The 23737-nt window shown below is 45.8% G+C and overlaps 1 protein-coding gene across 3 annotated transcripts in view; it reads right to left on the bottom strand.

The window, feature by feature from the left end:
• Positions 1–413: 413 nt before the first annotated feature.
• RBAK (RB associated KRAB zinc finger) overlaps positions 414–23737 on the bottom strand; it is a 40914-nt gene continuing 17590 nt past the window's right edge. For 2 of the 3 annotated variants that reach the window (XM_043559614.1, XM_043559616.1), the window contains 4 exons: positions 20012–20070; positions 7794–7920; positions 7411–7506; positions 414–4234 (listed from right to left, as the gene is read on the bottom strand). In XM_043559614.1, the coding sequence (XP_043415549.1) occupies positions 2319–4234; positions 7411–7506; positions 7794–7920; positions 20012–20026 (2154 nt within the window). In that variant the 5' untranslated portion in view covers positions 20027–20070 and the 3' untranslated portion in view covers positions 414–2318. Of the gene's footprint in view, positions 4235–7410; positions 7507–7793; positions 7921–20011; positions 20071–21239; positions 21399–23737 lie in introns of those variants that run through there. The other variant, XM_043559615.1, reaches the window with a different exon arrangement.

Genomic DNA, 23737 nt, shown 5'->3' on the forward strand with positions numbered 1-23737 from the left:
ATTTCTGTTTTCTATTAAATTATTAAACGCAATGGCAACACATTTATTAGAAAGAACATCTCTCCCATTACACTGGATTATCATTTTCATCAAAAACCAAGTGACTGTATTATGTATGGGTGTTTCTGGAGCCTTTATTGTCCCAATGGTCAATTTGTTTATGTATGTGCCAATACCACACAATTATAATATAATCTCTATGGCTTTATGACAGGTCTTCTTTGATATCAAGCAATGTAAGTTCTTCTGTTCCATCTATTCCAGAAGATATCCTTGACTATTACTGGCCTTCTGAATTTTCATTTGAATTTGAGAATTAGTTTAATTTTGATAAAAAAATTTACTAGGACTTTTAAGATTGCATTGAACTTATGAATTAATTTGGGGATAATTGAGACCTTTTTAAGGCTGTCCTGGAATCCATGAATCGTATACGTCCTTCTCAAGTTTTGTCTTTTTTTTTTTTTTTTTTTTTTCCTGGATACAGTTTTTGAAAATATGGTGTTGGGTAATTTTCCCTCTAGGCACTTGAGGATTTTTGATGCTATTGTTGAGTGGTATTGCTTTTAAGTTTTTCACGTTTTATGTTCACTGCTGGTATATTAAAACATTTTTTGCATCATGACCTTGTATGCACGGACCTTGCTAAACTTACTCACGTGTTTCCTCAGAATTTTCCATGTACAGAATTACGTCATCTGCAAATAAAAGTGTTAATTCTTTCTAATCCTTATGCTTTCTGATGACTTTTCTTCCCTTACTCTCCTGGCTAGGTCTTTCTGCAGAATACTGAATACAATTAGTGACAGGAAATAACCTTGTCTTTTTTTTTTTTTTTTTGAATCTTGGGAGAAAACTTCGCATATTTCAGCACTAGGCATGCTGCCGTTTTGTGGTTTTAGACACTCTTCGTCCAAGGAAGGAAGTTCCTCTCAAATCCATAATTTGTGAAGCACATAAACGAACGTTGACTTTACCACCACATGACTTTTCTGCATCCTAGATTACTTCTTTCCATGTGATGTAGTCCAGGAATTAATTTTTGGTTATTAAATGACCCCCCTTGTGTTCCTGGAGTAGTAAAACCCATTGATCGATGTTTTATCCTTTTGCCAACATCCATCTATTCTGTTGGCCCAGAACTGGGTCATGTGACCACTATAAACAAGTTACTGGCGGTCCGAATAGAGTTCTCGTGACTGGTTTACACGAATCAGGATTCACACTCTATGTCATGTGAAGAAACGGCGGATACCCAAACTCTTCCAGCAAGGAATGAGGGGAGAAAGGACACTGAGTTCATCAACTAAAGCTGTCTGACAGAAACCTGCATTTGTCCCAAAATACTGGGAATAAGCAGTGCAGAGAAGAATGGCATAGTATTCAGATCAAATCAGAGATGAAATTTCTGAATCACGTGGTATCGGCACATGGCTCGCTCAAACCCATGCAGGATGGCATGAGACGTGTGTATCTTACAGACTACACAGTGCAAGGCCCTCTTTCACTGACACAGACTTAACTCCAAATCATCTATGCATAGTTTATGAAAATAGTACTTTAAACTTTCTTTGCTCAAACGTAGTTGAAAACGTTATAAAAACCATGGGCTTACAATTTATTGATGGGGCATTCATGAAAAACCCATTTGTAAATACCTCCAAACAAATAGAAAATTATGTATTTAACTATCTGGTACTTATCAAATGTTTCACCAACAATATATAATCCCGTGTTAGTACATTTTGCCACCTTAATACTCAAATTAGAACACTGCCTTTTCCCAAATAATTCAAATCCAAGTTTGCATAGAATTACTGATAGAACACATTTTTAAAACAGGATAGAAACTGCCATATATGTACTGTCCTCATTATAAACTCCTGATGATTTTATACAATGGTTTATTCAGAGCTGATAGCTTCTGGTATCTTCCCTATAAACATGTGAATTTACATCAGAAATATGGCTTTCAGTATAACAATTTCCAAGACAACAGATTTTCCCACATTCATTACTTAGACAGATCTCGCCTTGGTGTGATTCCCTGATATGTAAATACAATTTGAATTCCAAAATAAATATTAAATAGTTATCAAGTTTCACGCCTGTATAAATTATCTAGTGTCCAATGAGTTGTAGGGTCTTGCTTTGAAGGCTCTGTTTCTTCTTGCATCCTTAGGGACTCTCCTCTGTGAAAAACATTAGGTGAAGATGAATCCAATGCCTGAAGAATTTTCCCCATTCAGAAGCACGAACTCTCAGACACCGATCTTGGACTCCTTGTTGGATCTCGATATACTCAGAGGGCTCTGACTTCACAGGAGATCCCCCACAGCCAGTACGTTCACACTCCCTCTCCTGTGAATTCTCTGATGGCTATTGAAGGCTGACCTGTGGTGGAATTTTTTCCCACACTCGTTACATTCGTAGGGCTTCTCTCCGGAATGAGTCCTGTAGTGCACGGTGAGGTAGGACTTCTGAGAAAAGACTTTTCCACATTCGTTACATTCGTAGGGCTTCTCTCCCGAATGGCTTCTATAGTGTACAGTGAGGTTCGACATCCGAGAGAAGACTTTCCCACATTTACTACATTCATAGGGCTTCTCTCCCGAGTGGATCCGATGGTGGATAGTGAGATAGGACTTCTGGGAGAAGAACTTCCCACATTCATAACACTCATAGGGCTTCTCGCCCGTGTGCACTCTTTGATGTCTAAAGAGGGAGGAGTTATGGGAGAAGGTTTTCCCACATTCGCTACAACCATAGGGTTTCTCTTCCGAATGACTTCTATAATGTATAGTGTAGTAGGACAACTCAGAGAACAATTTCCCACATATGTTACATTCATAGGATTTCTCCCCTTTCGGAAGTGACTGATGCCCACTGAAGGCTGAACCGTCAAGGAAGATTTTCCCACATTCGTTACATTCATAGGGTTTCTCTCCTAAAGGAGCCGGAGGATGGTCGGTGAGATAGGAGAACTGAGAGAACTTTCCGCATTCACTACATTCGTGGGGTTTCTCATCTGTGTGTACCTTCCGATGCCTAATGAAGGCTGAATTTAAATTGAAGGTTTTGCCACACTCGTTACATTCATAGGGTTTCTCTTCTAAATGACTTCTGTAATGGATGGTGAGGTACGACACCCGAGAGAAGAACTTGCCACACTCACTGCACTGATAGGGTTTCTCTCCTGTGTGTGTCCTCTGATGGGTAATGAGTGTAGATTTTCGGTAGTAGGATTTCCCACACTCGTTACATTTGTAAAGTTTCTCTCCCGTATGCGTTCTCTGGTGGTCACTGAGGGCAGACTTGCGGGAGAAGGATTTCCCACATTCATTACAGGGGTAGGGTCTCTCTCCTGAATGATTCCTCTGGTGCAGGGTCAGATGGGTCTTTTGGCAGAAGGTTTTCCCACATTCATTACATTCATAGGGCTTCTCGCCTGAATGAGTCCTCAGGTGTTGGGTGAGATGTAGCTTCTGACAGAAGGTTTTCCCACACTCATTGCATTTATAGGGCTTCTCCTCCAAGTGGGATCTCCGATGGACGGTGAGAGTTCCCTTTTGGCTGAAGGACTTCCCACATACATTACATTCATAAGGTTTCTCTCCCGTGTGGGCCCTCTGATGTATGATTAACTTTGACTTTTTACAGAAGGATTTCCCACACTCGCTGCACTCAAAGGGCTTCAATTCCATCTGTGATCTCTGGTAAACATTAAAATTTGACATCTGGATGAAGTCTGACCCGGAGTCATTCCATTCGTAGGGCTTCTCCCCCATATAAGCTCTCTTATGAGTAAGGAAAACAGCTTCGTTGTCTAAGGCTTCCATGCATTCACTGTATTCAAAGGGTTTCTCCAAAAGATTAACGTTCTGAAGAATACCTTCTGCATTTTGAGAATAGCCTTCCCCATTTTGGTTACACTCATAGGGTTTGTCTCCGTGGTCCGTCTTTCCGCACTGGCTACATTCACTGGGTTTCTTTCTCGCATAGCTGCCATCACTGATGATTAATTCTGAAGTCGATTCTAAATTCTTTCCACATGAGACACAAGTGTGAGATAGGACGCTTGAAGGAACAAGGCTTGTTTCCACATTATGTGTTGTATCAAATGCATCCTCTCTCTCCTCATTTGGGGTTTTGCTGTTGGTAGAAACAGCCTGCCTTGAAATGTCATCTCCATTTTCTGGGATTCTCTCTATCAGGTCATCAACTTTCCAGACTTCTAAAAAGGAATAAAATTAAACAAACCTTGTGAATCTGAACACAACAGGTACAGAATGGGCTGACTCTGGCTGTATGGCCAATCTCTGCAATAAAATAGTCACAAGTGTACAATCGTCTGTTCCCCTTTGTTTGTCCTACAAGACAGACACACACACAAATACACACACATATGGGGATGGGGTAGACCCAGGAAAGGGACAAGTGGGATAGGACTGAGAACTATAGACAAAAGGGAGAATAAGTTCACACCGAATAAAGTACCTTTATTACTTCACAAACTGCGTTCAAAACTTTGGTAGAAAAGGTGAAATAAACCTTTCACCGACATTTGATGAGCAGAGGGCAATGTCACTGAAAGAGCACTAGATTAAGGCGGACATGGGGGGAATCTGGAGCACATCGGTCAGGCGGTAGAAGAGTAATTGATGTACGAACATTCAAAGAAAATAATCAAGTATGGCCTACGTTTGGAAGCAAGAGATCACCATTTACGTTAAACTGTAATATACTGCTTCACACTTAGATTACCATGGTGACGTTCTCACTAGCCCAGACCCTTCCAAAATTTTTGCCTTTCTACTCTGTACGTAAATCCAAATAATCATTCTAAAAATTCCAATCTCCTCACCTTTAGAGACAGTCCCCCACCCCTGTCCCCCAGTCCCTCTCCCCTGGGAGTCTCCGACTCCCCAGCCCTGGTTCACCTTCACCTGGAAGGAGAGTTCCTTCCAGGCACCTAACTGTCTGAAAGAAATGCCAGATGGACCCGATGGCAAGAGACCCGGCCGCTCAGATTGGCTCTGTGAAGTGTTCTGACGGGCTTACATAAGCCTAACTGCACTTATTTGCACAACAGAGCGTGGCGGCTAAGAGGACAGAGATGAAGCTACCTTGATTCAAATCCACCACTACTGGCTGGGACTTGAGCAAGGTATTTAACTGTGATGAGGCTTCACACAGCTGAAATGTGCCCAGACCACCGGGCTGGGAAAGGACCAACTTAGTGCATGCAAATCGCTCAGAATAGTATAGGATATGAAACAAATACCCATCAATTTCTTTCAACTTGCTGACCTCGATTTCCTAAAACCAGTCATGTCCCTGACGTAACACCAAATGAATCCTGAGAACAAAGAGTTTCCATACACGCAGGTTTCATTTTGTACAAAACCTTGAATGTCAGATTCCTAAAGTGGCCCCCACAGTATTAACTTTTATTTCTGCATATCTTACAAGTTTTTGGAGCCTCTGAGCTATTATCATTAGCTGCTCTCATCCACAATCAGTGCAATGGCCGACAGTTCTGTGCTCAGAAATCTACAACATCCCTGGCCCCAAAGCCCCAAATACCAATAGGAAAAAAACAGAGAATTTATCATTCACCAGTAAGATTTTTCAATTACCTGGATTCACAAATATACTCAAAGTAGCAATCTGCTAGTCTTCCAAAAATACCTCCTGCTCCAGGAAGCCAGGCTATGCCCACTTATTCCCAACCACCAGCCTGTGCTCATGCCCTTGTTCATTCAATGTGGCTTCCAGCACTGGCTACACTCAAAACCTATCTATACTTCAGGGGAAGCTCTAAAATATTTATTAAATCTTGGGGCACCTGGTGGCTCAGACAGTTTAAGTGTCTGACTTCAGCTCAGGTCATATCTCACAGTTTGTGGGTTCAAGCCCCACATCGGGCTCTGTGTGGACAGCATGGAGCCTGGCTGGGTTTCTCTTTCTCCCTCTCTCTCTGCCCCTCCCTCACCCGTGCTTTCTCTCTCTCTCTCTCAAAATAAATAATAAGTATAAAGTTGAACAAAGATCAAAATGGCTGCAGTAATGCTTCCATGAAGCTCAATTTTTTTTTAAGATTTTATTTTTAAGTGATCTCTATACCCAGTGTGGGGCTCAAACCCACAACCCTGAGATCAAGAGTTGTGTGCTCCTCTGACTGAGCCAGCCAGGTGCCCTGAAGCTTGATTTTAATTTTTTTTTAAATTTTATTTTTTTAACATTTATTTATTCTTGGGACAGAGAGAGACACAGCATGAACGGGGGAGGGGCAGAGAGAGGGAGACACAGAATCCGAAACAGGCTCCAGGCCCTGAGCTTCAGCACACAGCCCGACGCGGGGCTCGAACTCACAGACCACGAGATCATGACCTAAGCTGAAGTTGGACGCTTAACCGACTGAGCCAACCAGACGCCCCATTAATTTTTTTTTTTAATGTTTACTTGTTTTTGAAGGAAAGACAGAGAGTGAGCAGGGGAGGAGCAGAGAGAGAGAGGGAGACACAGAATCCGAAAGAGGCTCCAGGCTCTGAGCTGTCAGCACAGAGCCTGATGTGGGATTTGAACTCACAAACTGTGAGATCACGACCTGAGCCGAAGTCAGATGCTCAACCAACTGAGCCACCCCCCGAAGCTCAATTTTAAAGTAAGCTTCTTCCTGTCTTCCTTTCCTTTCTTCTCAGCCCATTCAGGAACCCGTCACCCCCCTGAAGACTAGCGATGCTGGCGGCATGTACAGTTCTGTCGAGACCCGCTAGATCCTGTATTTCCCTATAAAACTGCCAGTGCCCTCCTCCTGGCGGGCTTGGAGTCTTGAAGGCCACAGCGTGCCGCAGCCTCCTTTGGCCGGCAAAGCGACGCAGCTACTGTCCCTCTTTACCCCGAACTCTGTGTCTGTGTTGTATTTTGGCTGCAAAGCACAGAGGTCCGTTTTCAACAATTTAGGGCCTGCATTCAGCACCACCAAACAGAGCACAGGTGCACCCTCGGCGGAGCAGCTCAGGGAGGGGACAGGTTTTGGTGGCTGAGTGCACAGAGGAGGGAGTGAAATGGGCAGAAAACCAGCCCAAGGCATTTTATAGCAAGGAAGGAAAGACAAAAAGAATGAACGTGAGAGTCTCAAGTTAATTTTTCTCTTAGACTTCTGAACGCCAGAAAACAAAGGAATTCTGAGCTACTGGGGGGAGGCTAAGTTACTAGGGGGGAGACGGGGGTAGGAGGAAGGCACCGGATCCTCAGCACAGGCTCACGCGGGGAGGTTCCCCACAAGTGCAAATCAAATGCAAAAGGAAAGCTGCCCGCACGGGCGCCTGGGCTCAGAGCTGCCTTCAGTGACTCCCAGGGGTCTGGGGCCACCACGTTTAAAACCGTAACGTGCTCCTGACATACCTGGACGACTCCGACACGGCAGGTCACCTTCCACTACCCACGGCTCCTCTCCCTGCTCCAGCTTGAGGATCACTTTCGGTTTGGTGCTGTCGTACCCTGTGAGGGAGGAATGGAGGCAGGCTGGGACCGGCTGCACACCTTTCAGGTCTCTGAGTCCAAGATGCTGCCTCGGAGGCTGCCTGATCGAGTGCCCGGTTTTGCACCTTAGCAAAATCCAGACGTTTCGATGGAGGATTAAACAGACCAACAGCCTACCGGGAGCCCAAAGAGAGTTAAAAGGTCCTATCATTTATTTCTTCAAACTTGAGGGAAGAAAATCACTAAATTGGTAGGCCCCCGACCCCGCCCCCCAAAGCGGCAACCGGACAGCAGGCTCTCCTCACCCACGGAGACAAGGTGGCTGTAGTTCTCCAGCATCACGTCCCGGTAGGTGGTCTTCTCCTCCGGATCCAGCTGCTGCCACTCCTCCTGGGTGAAGTCCACGGCCACATCCCTGAATGACACTGGTCCCTGTAATGGCACAGTGATCAAAACCGGTAACACGGAGGAGATGTGTGGGCACAGGAGCTGACCAAGTTCGCCGGTAAAATGAACTATGAACACTGAAAATCTGACTTTATGTCACGGATTGTACAATAAAACAAACCATAATGGAAATACACTGCCTTTGGGTCTTTTTTATTAAGTGTTTATTTATTTTTGAGAGTGAGAGAGAGAGCGGGAGAGAGAGAGAGAGAGAGAACAAGCGGGGGAGGGACAGAGAGAAGGAGACACAGAATCCAAAGCAGGGTCCAGGCTCCAAGCTGTCAGCACAGAGCCTAACTTGGGGCTTGAATCCACGGACCGTGAGATCATGACCTGAGCCGAAGTCAGACGCTTAGCCGACTGAGCCACCCAGGTGCCCCTGTCTTTGGTTCCTTTAACTGCCCCCCTAAAAACCAAACCCCCAAACCAGAAAACCAACGGAGTTCCCGTTCTGCCAGTGGGCTGAGTTTTGGGGGACGTGAGGTGAGTAAAGCTCCTGCCAGGGCAACACCACACAAATGGACAAGCATCGGATTCCCTGGCCTTCTCTCCGGCCACCTTTCCTAGCGGGGCCTCCGGCCCCCTCTTCACAGGGTGCGCGTAGGGCCCGTCCACGGTCTCCTCCTTCCTGCCTGACGTGCCTCCTGCTTCAGCTCTTTCATCTTGGACTTTGACCCTCACGGGGGCTACCTGGGGCCACCCGTGTGGCTAAGTGTTCTACTTCCTCCCTGTGTTGGTCCAAACAGCGCATCTCAAATACCCCTCTCTTGCAGCGACATGGTTGGTTGCACTGACGAACGCCCGAGACGTCAGGGTGAGGTCTATAGCAGGGAGAGTGCCTTAACAAATTTTGAATGTTGGGGCACCTGGGTGGCTCAGTCGGTTAAGCGGCCGACTTCAGCTCAGGTCACGATCTCGCGGTCCGTGAGTTTGAGCCCCGCGTGGGGCTCTGTGCTGACAGCTCAGAGCCTGGAGCCTGTTTCGGATTCTGTGTCTCCTTCTCTCTCTGCCCCTCCCCCATTCATGTTCTGTCTCTCTCTGTCTCAAAAATAAATAAATGTTCAAAAAAAACCAACAACAACAACAAACTTTGAATGTGATGCTGCCAGGCTTGGCGTCACAGGTGTGGCGGGGTACTGCACGGGGTTCAGGGGGAAAGATGCGAACATGAAAAAGGACCAATGGCTGAAAACAGACAGCATCAGTACTGAACAGGATGGCAGGGAAGAACAGGGCAAAGAGATCAAGACCCTTCTCCAGGACCACTTTTCTTTTTTTAATGTTCATTTATTTATTTTGGGAGAAAACGCAAGCAGGGGAGGCAGACAGAGAGAGGGAGAGAGAGAGAATTCCAAGCAGGCTCCACACAGCACAAGGCCCGACATGGGGCTCAAACTCACAAGCCGTGAGGTCATGAACTGAGCCGAGATCAAAAGTCAGACACTTAACCGACTGAGCCACTCGGGTGCCCCAAGCACAGCTTTCTGACAATAAGAGTTGATTCCAATTCAGGAGAGGACGCCGAAGGTACACAGTCACTTTCCACCCTCGAAAAGAAAACGAAATCCTCTCAAAGTCCAATTCAAAGCAATATAAAAACAGAGACTGTTACCTAGAGCAGGCGTCTCTGAGGAGACTCCGGAGATGTGGGGTCGAGAAGAGGAGAACTGAGAGCTGCGGAACACAGAGCTGCACGCAGGGCACACGCTGGGCACCGCAAGAGAGGACGGCGGACGCTAATGGAGCCCTGGAGCATCCCCAGACCCATCGGGAGGGCCCGGGGTTCCCTGTCGGCAGCGGAAGTGAAGGGAAATTAACCACAGGCCTACCTGAGCAGCCTGGGTGGCTCCCGGTTTTCAGTGCACACAGCAGCCCGATGAGGGTCGGATGGTAAGAACGCTCTGGCCGCGGGCACTGTGGCCACACACACTTCAGAGCCTCTGTAATCAGGGTGGCCACACGCTCACCGTCCAAACCAAAAACTTCCGTGTGGGGTAAATGTTAAACCAGAAGGAATACAGGTGCAACAAGACGGTCTCAGGCAAACCAGGACATACATGAGCTCCATCCGTGTTGGACACGGATGATTTTCCTGAGGGCGGTGTCTGTCAGCACAGAGCCTGATGCAGGGAAGGCGCGGCCTGGAGCCTGCTTCTGATTCTGTGTTTCTCTCTTTCTCTGCCTCCCTCTCTCTCTCTCTCTCTCGCTCTCAAAAATGAAACATTAAAAAAAAAAATTCTTTTCTAAATAGCATTACCAGGGGCACCTGGGTGGCTCAGTTGGCTAAGTATCCAACTCTTGATCTTGGCTCGGGTCATGATGTCAGAGTTTGTGAATTCAAGCCCCATGTCGGGCTCTGAGCTGACAGTGTGGAGCCTGCTTGGGATTCTCTCTCTGCCCCTCCAACTCTCTCTCTCAAAATTAACTAAACAAATAGAATTACCATAGGATCCAGCAATTCTTTTGAGTGTACGCTTGTAAGAACTGAAAGCAGGGCCTTCAAAGAGCTACTTATACGTTCACAGCCGCATTACGTACCATCGCTAAAACATACAAGTAACCCAAGCGTCCACCGACAGGCGAAGAGATAAGCAAGATGTGGTCCATATGTACAACGGAGTCATCCTCAGCCTTAAAAAGAAAGGAAATCCTGGCACCTGCTCCAACATGGACGAACTCTGAGGACACTCTGCTCGTTAAAAATAAACCAGTTACAAAACGACGAACAGTGTGCGAATCTACTTAAATGAGCAATCACACTCAGAGACAGAGAGGAGAATGGCTGCAGGGGCTGGGAGAGAAGGGGAGTTATTATCTGATGCGGAACAGAGTTTCAGTTTTGCAAGATGAGAAGTATTCTTGAGATGGTTGATGGTGATGGGTGCCCAACAATGTGAATGTACTTAACGCCAACGAACTGGGTATCTTCAAATGGTTAAAACGGTGAATGAATTTCATGTCATGTGTAATTTACCACAATAAAAACACTGAAAGAAAAAAGTGAAGTGATATCTACCTAAACACATATCGCTAATCCACTAACTTCTAGAGCTCCGCAGACTTCCCCTCCACAAGGGAAAGCGCAAAATGGGGTCATTAGGTGAATATATTCACGTTAGCTGTTAGGAATTTTTCTCTCAAAAATCGAAATTAAAAAAATCAAGAATTCTCGCCAATTGAGGAAAAGCGAGTAAGTAAAAGCTAAGCATCAAGGTGAGCTGGTCAGCAATAATGGAATCCATTTCATAAAGGAAACGACTGACAATTTTTCCACTGATTTATATTTTTTAACAAATTAAGCAGGATATTGCTTCCATAACATGAGAACATTCTCCTAAAAACAGCCATCACAAAATGCTTAGAGATTAAAGACCAAATTGTTGAATTTTTTTAAATCCCCAAGGAACAGGCTTAAATAACAAATGGGACACAAAATATATAATCTAGGAAATCTCTCAGATAACTAGAAATTGACATGATGAGATAAAGCTTGAGATATGAAAGCCAAATCTGACAGATTTGACATTTTCACAACGAACGAGAGAAAAAAAACAACAACTGAAAACGATACCTGAGCTGAAGAATCAAGTAAGCCTTCGCATCAAAAGGGGCCATCCAATTTGCAAACAGGACTACTGGGAGGAAAATACAGATCTAGAAATTTCCTGACAAAATACCCAAAGCGGAAAAACAATCCTAAAAAGTTACAAGGGTGGCAAAAATACCCTTAGGTACCCCTGGGAACTGCCATTCTACTTCTCACCTGAGAAAAACCCACAGAGAACTGCCCACTGCTTGCGAAGGAAAAAGGATTTCGAACCCAGAACCGTAGATGAAGCCAAGCTATCACTGAGGTGTGCAGACATTGTAAAGGTATTTGCAGCAAAGCATGACAACTGACTTATCAAAGGGAACACTTTTCCTTCAAACACTCGAGATACCCTTCCACCCCAGCCCGAACAGGGGGTACAGAAGCCCCAGCGGAGGAGGCAAGAAGGTTTCCAGAGTTGCTGCCAGGAGTAGTTCAGGCGACCGTGAACACTGAACTCGTATTTCAGAAGAGAAGCGCTCAGCAAATGTGCCCCATGGCCCTGCTACTTACAAGGTCCTCATCAACAGGGGGTTTATATCACTTACAAAGTCTGCATCAACAAGGGTTCATACCACTGATCCGGATGCCACGGCTGAGACTGCCCAAGACTGCAGAGTTGAGCTGACTGGCCACCCAGACAGGGCGTCCCAGCTGGTCCAGGCCGAGTGAGCCTGTGAACTGCCATGGAGAGTAAGAACCTTCTGGGTTCTCAGTCCACACGGCAAGGAGTAGCAGGATTAGAAGACCAATCGATCAATAAATAGGATAGATAAAATTACACGGTATCTCTTACATCAACACGAACATCCACAACGAAATATCAGCAAACAGAATCCAACACCAGACTGAAACGGTAACATAGAACATCTAAGCGGCACTTACTCCAAAAATACAGACCTGTTTAATCTTTGAAAATCCACTGACATAACATGCCATTATAATACAGCTAAGAAAAGACTGATCTCCACAAAGATGCTGCAAACACCTGACAATATTTGAACTACATACGTGATTAAAAAATTCCTCACGAAAACAGAAATGGATACTTCACTAGCACGGACTTGCATACACGCACACACTCTTGTACCCTGAGACGCAAAGTACGTGTGACACGTGCATACACGTACCCATCTCAATCACACACAAGCATATGTATGCTTTTTTTTTTTTAATTTTTTTTTTCAACGTTTATTTATTTTGGGGACAGAGAGAGACAGAGCATGAACGGGGGAGGGGCAGAGAGAGAGGGAGACACAGAATCAGAAACAGGCTCCAGGCTCTGAGCCATCAGCCCAGAGCCCGACGCGGGGCTCGAAGTCCCGGACCGCGAGATCGTGACCTGGCTGAAGTCGGACGCTTAACCGACTGCGCCACCCAGGCGCCCCTCATGTATGCTTTTTAAGTTTACACAGATGAGGACACACACGCACATGTGTATTTATGGAGACTTCTCAGTTCTAAAATCGGGGTTTTACTTAATGGACAAACACTAGACTCATTCTCAGTAAGATCGGGAACGGGGCAAAGTGCTACCTCCGATTGGAGAAAAACAATCAGAGGCATAACAATCAACAGAGAAAAAGTCAAACTATTATTTGCAGGTGATACACTACACCTAGAAAACTCAGAGAGTCAAAAACAAAACCAACTCAATGAAAGAATTCTGTTAGATGACAGGATATAAAATCAACACACAGAAAGCAACAGCCCTCAGGATGCCTGGCTGGCTCGAGGGGAGGAGCTGGCGACTCTTGATCTTGGGGTTGTGAGTTTGAGCCCCAGGCTGGGTGTAAGGATTAGTTAAATAAAGTTAAAAAAGAAAAAAAAAGAAAGAAAAACAATCTTAAAAAAAACAAAACAAAACCAAAAACCCTCGTTACGTAAAAAGAAGCGTACAGTTTACAGAGCAACAGAAAAGATAAAACTGTTAATAAGAAATGTATAGAGTGTTATGCTAAGTGAAATAAGTCATACAGAGAAAGACAGATACCATATGTTTTCACTCTTATGTGGATCCTGAGAAACTTAACAGAAGACCATGGGGGAAAAAAAAAGTTAGGGAGGGAGGCGAACTATAAGAGATTCTTTTTTTTTTTTTAATTTTTTTTTTTCAACGTTTATTCATTTTTGGGACAGAGAGAGACAGAGCATGAACGGGGGAGGGGCAGAGAGAGAGGAAGACACAGAATCGGAAACAGGCTCCAGGCTCTGAGCCATCAGCCCAGAGCCCGACGCGGGGCTCGAACTCACGGACCGCGAGATCGTGACCTGGCTGAAGTCGGACGCTTAACCGACTGCGCCACCCAGGTGCCCCGAACTATAAGAGATTCTTAAAAACTGAGAATAAACTGAAGGTTGGCGGGGGGTGGGGGAAAGGGGAAAGTGGGTGATGGGCATGGAGGAGGGCACCTGTTGGGATGAGCGCTGGGTGTTGTATGGAAACCAATTTGACAATAAATCTCATATATTAAAAAAAAAAATGTGTAAAATCTATAGCAGGAAAACTTTAAAAACAGTCCTGAAAGACACAGAGGTACACTTGAACAAATGGCATGACGCTTTGTTCCTGCACAGGTCAACTCAGTAACACAAAGATGCAAGTTACCCCCAATTACTTTACAGATGTGTGATCCCAACAAAAAGATCAAAAAACTTTTTTCGTGGGGGGCCTGGGTGGCTCAGTCGGTTGAGTGTCTAACTTCTACTGAGGTCATGATCTTGCGGCTCGTGTTTTCGAGCCCTGAATTGGGCTCTATGCTGTCAGCACAGAGCCCACTTCTGATCCTCTGTCTGCCTCACTCTGAACTTCCCCAACTTGCACTCTCTCAAAAACAAACAAACATTAAAAAAAAAAAAAAAAAAAAGCTTTTGCCTGGAACTACGCAAGCTGGCACTAAAGTTCATATGAGGGGAAGAAATCAAGAACAATTAGGAAAATCTCCAAAGAAAGCAGCAGTTTAGGGGGCCTAATCCTACCAGTTTCAAAACACAACCTTCATGGGGCGCCTGGCTGGCTCAGTCAGAAGAGCATGAGACTCTTGATCTTGGGGTTGTGAGTCCAAGCCCCACATTACTTAAATAAACATTAAAAAAAAAAAAAAAAGACCCCAACCTTTATGAATGAAATGGTTTGGTTCGGCGCGAGAATGGAGACGTGTCTGTGACGTAGAGCACCAAGTCTAAAAACAGACTTTACAATAATCCACGGAACTGACTGCAATAAACAGTGTTGGAGTAACGGTAGTCACTTGGGCATGGACAAAACAGCATCCGTAGCTTACACCATAAAAGAAAAAAGTCCAACTGATCAGTGATCTAAATGTAAAATATTCAGCAACACAGAAAACAAACAAACACAAACTATGGGTGAATTTGCCCATAACCAGTGCGGGGAAAGGTTTCTAACTATGACTCAAGATCTTGGGACTGCTTTCAGCCAAGATGAAGAAGCACTGGATTTACCCTCCCTCCTGAAAGGACACCAAAAAACAGAATATACAGAGCTGTGGTCTCCAAGATGCTGATCTTGAAGCAACGATCGTGGACAGTAATCAGAGACAGGAAATAAACAAGGTGAGGCCTGTGGTTACTGCCTTGAGAGTTTCCAGCCCTGCAGCAGGGAGGGAGAACCCAAACAGAGGTGAGGACGGTTGACACACTGGGGAAACAGGTAGGAAAGTATAGCCCGTACAGAAAATCGTCAATCGACCAAAGTGGGCCCAGAGCGGACACATGTTATAAGCGCCAGAGCACAAGGAAACAGTTTATAACGGGATTCCTTATGTTCAAAATATCTGAGTAGGAACAGGGAGGATATAAACAAAGACTCAGACTGAACTTCTGCACATAAAAGCTACAGTGTCTGAGATGAAAAGTACAGCAGACTAGATGAACACACTGCCGGAAAAAAAGACCAGTCAACTCAAAGCACAGCAACAGAAGCTTATATAAGATGAAGCACGCAGAGAGAACAGAGTTTGAAGAGAATGAAGAGTGTCAGTGAGCTGTGGGACAACTTCAAGTGGCGGAACATACAGGTAAGAGGAATCCATGCAGAGCGGATGGATGGGGAGTCGGGGGGCATAGCTGAAAAAATACGATCAAAAATTTCTCACGGTTGCCGAAAATCATAAACACACAGATCCAAGAAGTTCAAGGAGATCCCCAAGCACAGAGACATGAAGAAAACAATACCAAGACCTCTCACAATCAAACTGCTCAAAACCAGAAACAAAGAGAAAAGTTTAGGGGTGCCTGGGTGACTCAGTCAGTTAAGCGTCTGACTCTTGATCTCAGCTCAGGTCATGATCTCCCAGTTCGTGAGTTCGAGCCCCGCCTCGGGCTCTGTGCTGACAGTGTAGAGCCTGCTTGGGATCCTGTTTCTGCCTCTCTCTCTGCTCCTTCCACCCCCTTCTCTGAAAATAAGTAAATAAAAACTTAAACGCAGCAAGAGGAAGAAAAATAAATAAAAACCAGGTTATATACAGAGAAGGAAGGTGAGGAGAACATCATATTTCTCTTGGAAACAATGTAAGCGAGAAGACAGCAGAGGAACAGGTTTGAAGCACAGGAGAAAAACCAGCATAGCTCCCTTGACATAAAAGCCAACGCAAAAATAAAGGCGTTTTCAGACATACAAGGCCTGAAGGAACTCATCATCAACTAGAAGAAGAGGTGACGGAAGTCCTCCAGGCAGAAGGAAAATGACAGAAAATAAGAATCTGGATTTTTTTCAGAAAAAATAGTAACTATGCTATTCTCCCTTATTCTTTAAAAGATAACTGTTTACATAACAATCACAATGTACTGCGGGGGTGATCCTGCCTGTAAAAGCAAAATGCAACAACAGTTTAAGGACCCAGAAGGGACAAATGGAAGGGACCATAACCTTCCTGCATGCTAAGCAAAAGAGAACATCACCTCAAGAGAAACTGTGACGAATTAAAGCTGCATACTACAAACCCTAAAGCACCCACTGAAATAACAACCATGCTATAGCTAACAACCCCACAAAGGATGTGAAATGGAATCATAAAAAAAATTCAATTAGTCCAAAGGAAGGAAAACAAGGAAGAAAGAGGAGACAAAGCTGATGGGACAACTAGAAATGAAAGACAATGGACTACAACCTAACCAGTTATGCCAATAATTGTATTAGGTGTAAATGGCCGAAGCAGCCCAATTAATAGAAACTGTCAGACTGGATTAAAAAAAAAAAAAAAAAAGCAAGACCCCACTATGTGCTGTCTACAGGAAATGCACTTATTAAAAAAATGTTTATTTATTTATTTTGAGAGAGGGAGTATGTGTGCATGAGCAGTGGAGGGACAGAGAGAGAGAGAGAGAGAGAGAGAGAGAGGGAGGGAGAGAATCCCAAGCAGGTTCCACACTGTCATCACAGAGCCAGACAGGGGGCTCAAATTCAGAAACTGCAAGATCACGACCTGAGCCAAAATCAAGAGCAGACGCTTAACTGGAAATAAAAAATTGCTATAAAGGAGATTACTAGGAAAACTTGTTAAATCAGAAGGTGAACTATAGATTCGATAAAAATATTATATCAAAGTTACATTTCCTGAATTCAGTATCTTTGATCTCAGGAGGTACAATCTGAAAAGGGACATGACAGATGACATCCACTCTCAAATGGTTCAGAAAAAAATACATATATACACAGAGATAATAAAGCAAATGCGGGAACATGTCAAAATCTGGAGTATCTGGGCAAAAGGAACACGGGAGTTCTTCGTACGATCCTTGCAACTGTTGTGCAATTTGAAGTTTTTTTTTTTTGTTTTTTTTTTTTTTAATTTTTTTTTTTTAACGTTTTTTTTATTTATTTTTGGGACAGAGAGAGACAGAGCATGAACGGGGGAGGGGCAGAGAGAGAGGGAGACACAGAATCGGAAGCAGGCTCCAGGCTCCGAGCCATCAGCCCAGAGCCCGACGCGGGGCTCGAACTCCCGGACCGCGAGATCGTGACCTGGCTGAAGTCGGACGCTCAACCGACTGCGCCACCCAGGCGCCCCTGAAGTTTTTTCAAAATAAAATGCTGAATAAAAACGAAAGCCATCGAATATATAGGGGATGTTTCAAAAGACTCAGAAACCAATCTGAAGAGATTCCTCTGGTCAAAGACAGATCCACCTAGACACCAAATAGAGTGACAACTTCAGTGTACTGAAAAACTTAAAACGCGTCTAACCCCGTGAGCTAATGATAACAAAAACGAAACACGCAAACTAAATTCCTGTTGCACAGGAGCCTACTCAATATTGTGGAAATTATCTTTTCTGTGTGAACCACAGAACGATTTGAGAGATGCTTTCCTTTAGAAAAGTATTCTAGCTAGTAAATGAAGAAGCAACGGTAAAGCAGCATGTATCACCTTGTCTCCCCTGAAGAACTGGCAATGAACATCAGCCAATGGAGGTTAACATCACACACAAAAAAAGACAGGATTAGAACACGGCCTCCAGGAGAAAGTAGACAAGGGTCATGAGGAACAAAGTCTTGCCAAAAGAACTGAACGTAAATGGGTAAACTTCCCAAGTTAACTACCAATTTTACAAGATTTACTGGGAATTAAAAAAAAAAAAAAAGTGTGAAAGGTAAAATGACAGCAATGTGATACAGACCACGGGAAACTAAGGATAAACCCAATTTCTTCAAAACATAAATTACAAAGTAACACAAGAGACACACAGGGGGAGCTACTATTAAAAGATTTAAAAGACAGGGTGCCTGGGTGGCTCTGTCAGTTGAACGTCGGACTCCTGGTCTTGGCTCAGGTCACCATCTCAATCGTGGGATCTTGTGAAATCGGGTCCCACGTGGGGCTCTAAAATGACAGCATGGAGCCTGCTTGGGATTCTCTCTCTCCCCCCACCCCTCTCTCTGACCCTTCCCCACTCGAGATCTTTCTCTCTCTCTCAAAAATAAATGGATAAACATTAAAAACAAATTTAGGGGCACCTGGTGGCTCAGTCAGTTAAGCATCCGACTTCGGCTCAGGCCATGATCTCACAGTTCATGAGTCTGAGCCCCATGTTGGGCTCTGTGCTGACAGCTCAGAGGATTCTGAGGCATTCACACAGAGGATTCTGTGTCTCCCTCTCTCTGCCCCTCCCCGCTCACACTCGTGTCTCTCTCCCTGTCAAAAGTAAATAAACATTTAAAAAAAAATTTTTAAAGACTTATCGGCCAGCCACAACATGTGGACTCTTACGCATATCCTGATTGAAAAGAACAAACCCAAAACATTCAGAAAACTGTGAACCTCTGAACACCAAATATTATATATTAAAAAAGAGAGATAATGTGGGCTATCCCCACCCCCTCTTTCAAAGACTCCTCATCAGCTCAAGGTATTTACAGAAATACTTCAGGTGACTTGTTTTAGAGGCCAAGAACCAAGAGACCCCAGGAGAAAGTATCCATTTATAAGTAACCGGTCAACAGCAAACACATGGTGATGTGAGGGAAGGGCTGGAAAACGCCCAACGGATTTGACTGTAATGAGGTCAATGCTAATCTTTACCACCACATTCAGGAGAGTGGTGAGGACAAAACCCAAACGCTGAGGATTGAAACGGAAACAGACGTGAGGACACATTTACTAGAGAATACCTTCCCGTACCATTTACGGCACAACCTGAATAAACAGTAACAGAAGCATCTGAAGGATTAACAGGCCATTTCCTCAGGACTTCGCTTTTACCCCTGTATTAAACAGTAGCAGGGAAAATATGTCTGGCTGGATCACAGCATTTTGGTGCATGTCATTTCTCCCTGGGCAGGCCCTCAGCTCAGATAAGCTACAAGTATAAGCCACGTGTTGCAATGACATTAAAGGTTGTTACTGGGAAAGCCATCCCTGGTTATTTCAATTTTAACAAGAAAATTTTTTTCAAGTCTTGGGAAATCTTTAAAACCCACAAGTAACAGACTGGGTTCTTCTTACAGTCAATACAAATCACGTAATGGGCGGTACTCTTCTTTTTCTGTAACTGTCAGGAACATCAGTTACATTTGTAGCTATAGGGGCACGTGGGCAGTCCAGTCAGTTAAGCCTCTTCCACTCAGGTCATCATCTCCCCAATCTCGCCGTTCGTGGGTTCGAGCGCCATGTCGGGCTCTGTGCTGACAACATGGAGCCTGGGGCCTACTTTGGATTCTCTATCTCCTTCTCTGCCCTTCCACTGCTCAAGCTCCGTCTCTCTCTCTCAAAAGTAAACATTAAAAAAAAAAAATTAAAAAAAATATTTGTAGCTCTACCCCCACAGCCCTGAAGTAGCCCACTATCTACACACATAAACTCAACAAGGACTCTGGGTGCCGATCCAAATCCTAACAATTTTATTTTACACGATGATGTCTTTTATTTATTTCTACATTCCCACTGTAAAATCTGGAACCATATAAACCTCCTAAAATGCATTAAAAAACAAGTAAGAGAATATATACAGACAAAGGAAAGCTCACCTGGGACTCATTCATTTTCTACTGCTCTTGGAAATGCGTACAGACTGTTAACGGTGGACCTAGGGAAGGAGAAAGAAATAACAGAAGTCATGGGTAATCTGGCCTGCCCAGGCAGGAGCATCCTGCGTAGTAACCGCCAAAGAAAAGCTCATAAAATGACACCCTGTGAACACTTACAAGGAGCTAAAGATGTGACAAAGGTGGAACACAAAGCATACCTGTTACTCCCACATATCAGGAGATGTTTGGTTTTAAGTTTTTTAATGTTTGTTTATTTTTGAGAGACAGAGCGTGAGCAGGGGAGGGGCAGAGAGAGAGGGAAACACAGAATCCAAAGCAGGCTCCAGGCTCCGAGCTGTCAGCACAGACGCTGATGCAGGGCTCGGATTCACTGACCATGAGATCAAGATCTGAGTTGAAGTTGGACCCTTAACCAATGGAGCCACCCAGGCACCCCACAGGAGATGTTTAGAGGGGTACCCTCGTTGGTTAATATAAATATTCACTCCTTTTTTAAATAGTTTGCCTTCATTAAATTAATGTTGCCAAAAAAAAAAAAATCTCCCCTTACACCGTTTACAAATTTTCTTACTGTGTCTTCAAACTGTTTAAAATCAAAGTATCCAGAGGGAAAAAGAATATTAGCTCTCCAAAACGGGACAGATGGGCATCATCAAGGCACGATTTTGTTTTTATATTATCTAACTTAACTACGTTATCATTGCACGTAAGAAGAAAACTTTAACAGAGTGGAAGCACATTGGCGCAGGAGTTGAGTCGCATCCACAATCCCACCCATAGACTCGGTCACCCTGCAAGAGCCACCTCCCTTCTCAGGCCCAACCTCCTCCTCTGTCACCCCAGCGGCCGCGGCCGCAGCAGCAGCAAACCCTCGCAGGCTTGTCCTGCACTACACTGGCGGATGCCACAGGGCAGAGCCCAGCGCGGTCGGCACATAGAGCACACAGCACAGGTGCTCAGGGGCGCTTAGAGACCCGCTTGGAAGCCGGAGAGGGCGGCACGCGGAGCAAGGGGTATCGGGACTGGAGAACGGAGCGGACACACAACGTCCGCAGCCCACGCGGGGACCCCCTGCGCTCCCAGGAAACCCGGGCCCCACGAGTCCCGGGGAGAGCCCATCCCTCCCTGGCCGCCGCTCGCGCCCTCGGTTTGCGGCGCGGCCCACAAGATGCGCAACCGCCTGGAGACCCGAAAGCCCACGACCTACCTCGTCGGGACCTGCCGAGCTGCCCCGAGGCTCCCGAGGGCTCCGGAGCTGGCGCGGCGCCTCCCGGGGCCGCCGTTCCCGAGGAGCCGGATCTGGGCCTCCGGGACAAATTCACTTCGGGCAGACGACCGTCCCGGGGCCCGAATCGGCCGCCTGGGACCTCGCCGTACCGCGAGCCTCGGCCGAACCGCCGCGGGTGCAAACGGGCCGGGCCCGGGCCCCGCCGCCCTGCGCCGCCGGTGCCGCCGCCCGCCCACTCCGGCCCAGCCCGCGGGCTCCGGGGCTCGCGCTTGGGGGTCTCCGCTCGAGACTCCGCCCGGCCCGCACAGCTCGGCGCCCGCTGGGTGCCGGCCCGGACGGACGGCGCGCAGCCCCGCAGGCCCCGGGGTCCTTGCCCGCCTGAGGCCGAAGCCTGGGAAGCACGGCCAGCGGTGACCTGGGCACGGACAGGAAGCGAGAGCGGCGCGGCGGCACTGCGCGTGCGCGAACACGCACACAGGGCGAGTCGCACATGCGCAGGACGACGCCGGCGGTGCTCCTGACGGGAGTCCGCCTCGGGAGCGGGACCAATACCCGGACTTTGTTTCCCATAAGTCTAAGCGCCCACATGTTAGGGGTCGTCTCGAATGTCTCCACCGTATCTGGTGCTTAAGAGGGCGCTGTGTGGAGGGGATTGACCGCCTGGACCTGGGACCCAATTTTCCATTTGTCTTCGCTTGTGTTAGGGATTAAGGGAAGATGTAGCCTAGAGTAGCGGGCTGTGTTTACGTCCTGGATCCCTGGTCCTTTGCTTGCCCTGAGATCTTTCGTGTTGGCACTGAGATTCCCCACGAACAGGAGGGGACAAGGAAAGGGTGTACCATGGGCACGTCACTGAAATATTAGAAGTTTCACTGAAACGCTGGGATACAATTAATACCCAGCCATGACATAAAGTAATAGTATCTATGGGCACATGGTTTTTCCAAGAGGGAGAAGGAAATAGAAGATGTAGCTTGTCCAGATTGCACAACTAATGCGTAAAGACTGTAAAACAATCAGGAAATACACACAAATCGAAAAAGAAGAAGAAGAAGAAGAAGAAGAAGAAGAAGAAGAAGAAGACAGATACCTGAGATCTTACCTGTCAAAGAGAATTAAGTTTATGTTAGGTTAAAACGTCATTTTTCAAAAATGGGATAAGGACGATGATTTATCATTATTATTATTTTTTTTGGTGAAATTATATAACCATGTTCTTGGCCAGTTGTTTCTTAATGCTTTCATAGTTCATCCTAAATTCACCTGGTGATCTGGGTGCCCATCCGTGCTAGTTGTCTCTTTTCAAAGGATAAAGCAAACTATTCACATTTCTCCAACAACAAGGTAGTTACAGCTCAAAGCAAGGTGCCTAGAGCCCATGCATAACGACCTCCCTGCCCCCTGTGGTGACAGAGAGGGACAATAGCTTCCTAGAGGTTTACATTTCAAAGAGATGGCTCGCAGGTCCTTAAGAAAAACCTTCCTGGGTTGTAATGCTGGCAAGATAATTATTTAGCTTCTAAAGATATTTAGATACATATGCAATCGACAGAGGAAGTATTTATATTTCAAGTTTTCTCAAGGCATTGCTCTTTTAAATGGTAGTAATAGGTACTGATGCATGCAAACGAGTGGTCACATAACCCATTCCTGATTTCTCTAGCTGAGCTGTTGCATCAAACTAATCCCGCACAAAACGCGTGCTTCTCCCAAAGCTTCTCTTGGCAGTGACTACTTAGCCAGGGACAGTCTTTCCCAGCTCTTGTTGCTATTAAATGTGGCCTGTGCCTGAATTCTCACGAACTGAATGCTGGAATTTGAGTGAGGTGACCACACCTCACCTGGGCCTGAGCCAGGAGAACCTCCAGGCACATTGCTTCCATGTCCTTTTCCACTTTCACCAGGTAAAGGATGGAAGCTTCGCTGAGCTTCTTGGAGAAGACAGGCAGAGTGCCCATCCACCTGGCCCAGCCTCCAGCTCTTGCCTCCCCTACACGTACTGACTGGCTCAGTCTTCAGCCGAAGACTGGGATGCCCTCCTGCCTCTCTCCACTCTGGTTCTCTGCCTGTGAACCCTGGCTGCCATGGGCGCCCCACCACGCAACTCTGTCCCTGAAACTCAGAGACCCACTGGGCTCCCCCACTCCCCCTCCCCTGTACCTTGGCCTGGACACTCTCTGGGTGGCGAACTGGACACTCTCAAGGCTCACCCCTCTCTCCAAATGGCTAAAACCTGTCATTTCATATATCATATATTTCCGCCTTCTAAAAATGTATTTAAGCTGGGAGGGCAAATCTGGACCCTATGTTTCCACCTGGGCCAGAAGCAGCAGAGGCCTGCCTTTCAATGTGGCTTCACTTATTAGTGTTGACAATATAAAGCTTTCTATTTTGGGGGTGGAGACACCTGGGTGGCTCAGTTGGTTAAGTGTCCGACTCTTGATTTCGGCTCAGGTAATGATCTCACAGTTCATGGG

The sequence above is a fragment of the Prionailurus bengalensis genome, chromosome E3 (assembly GCF_016509475.1).
Source record: "Prionailurus bengalensis isolate Pbe53 chromosome E3, Fcat_Pben_1.1_paternal_pri, whole genome shotgun sequence".
In the NCBI taxonomy this organism is placed as follows: Eukaryota; Metazoa; Chordata; class Mammalia; order Carnivora; family Felidae; genus Prionailurus; species Prionailurus bengalensis.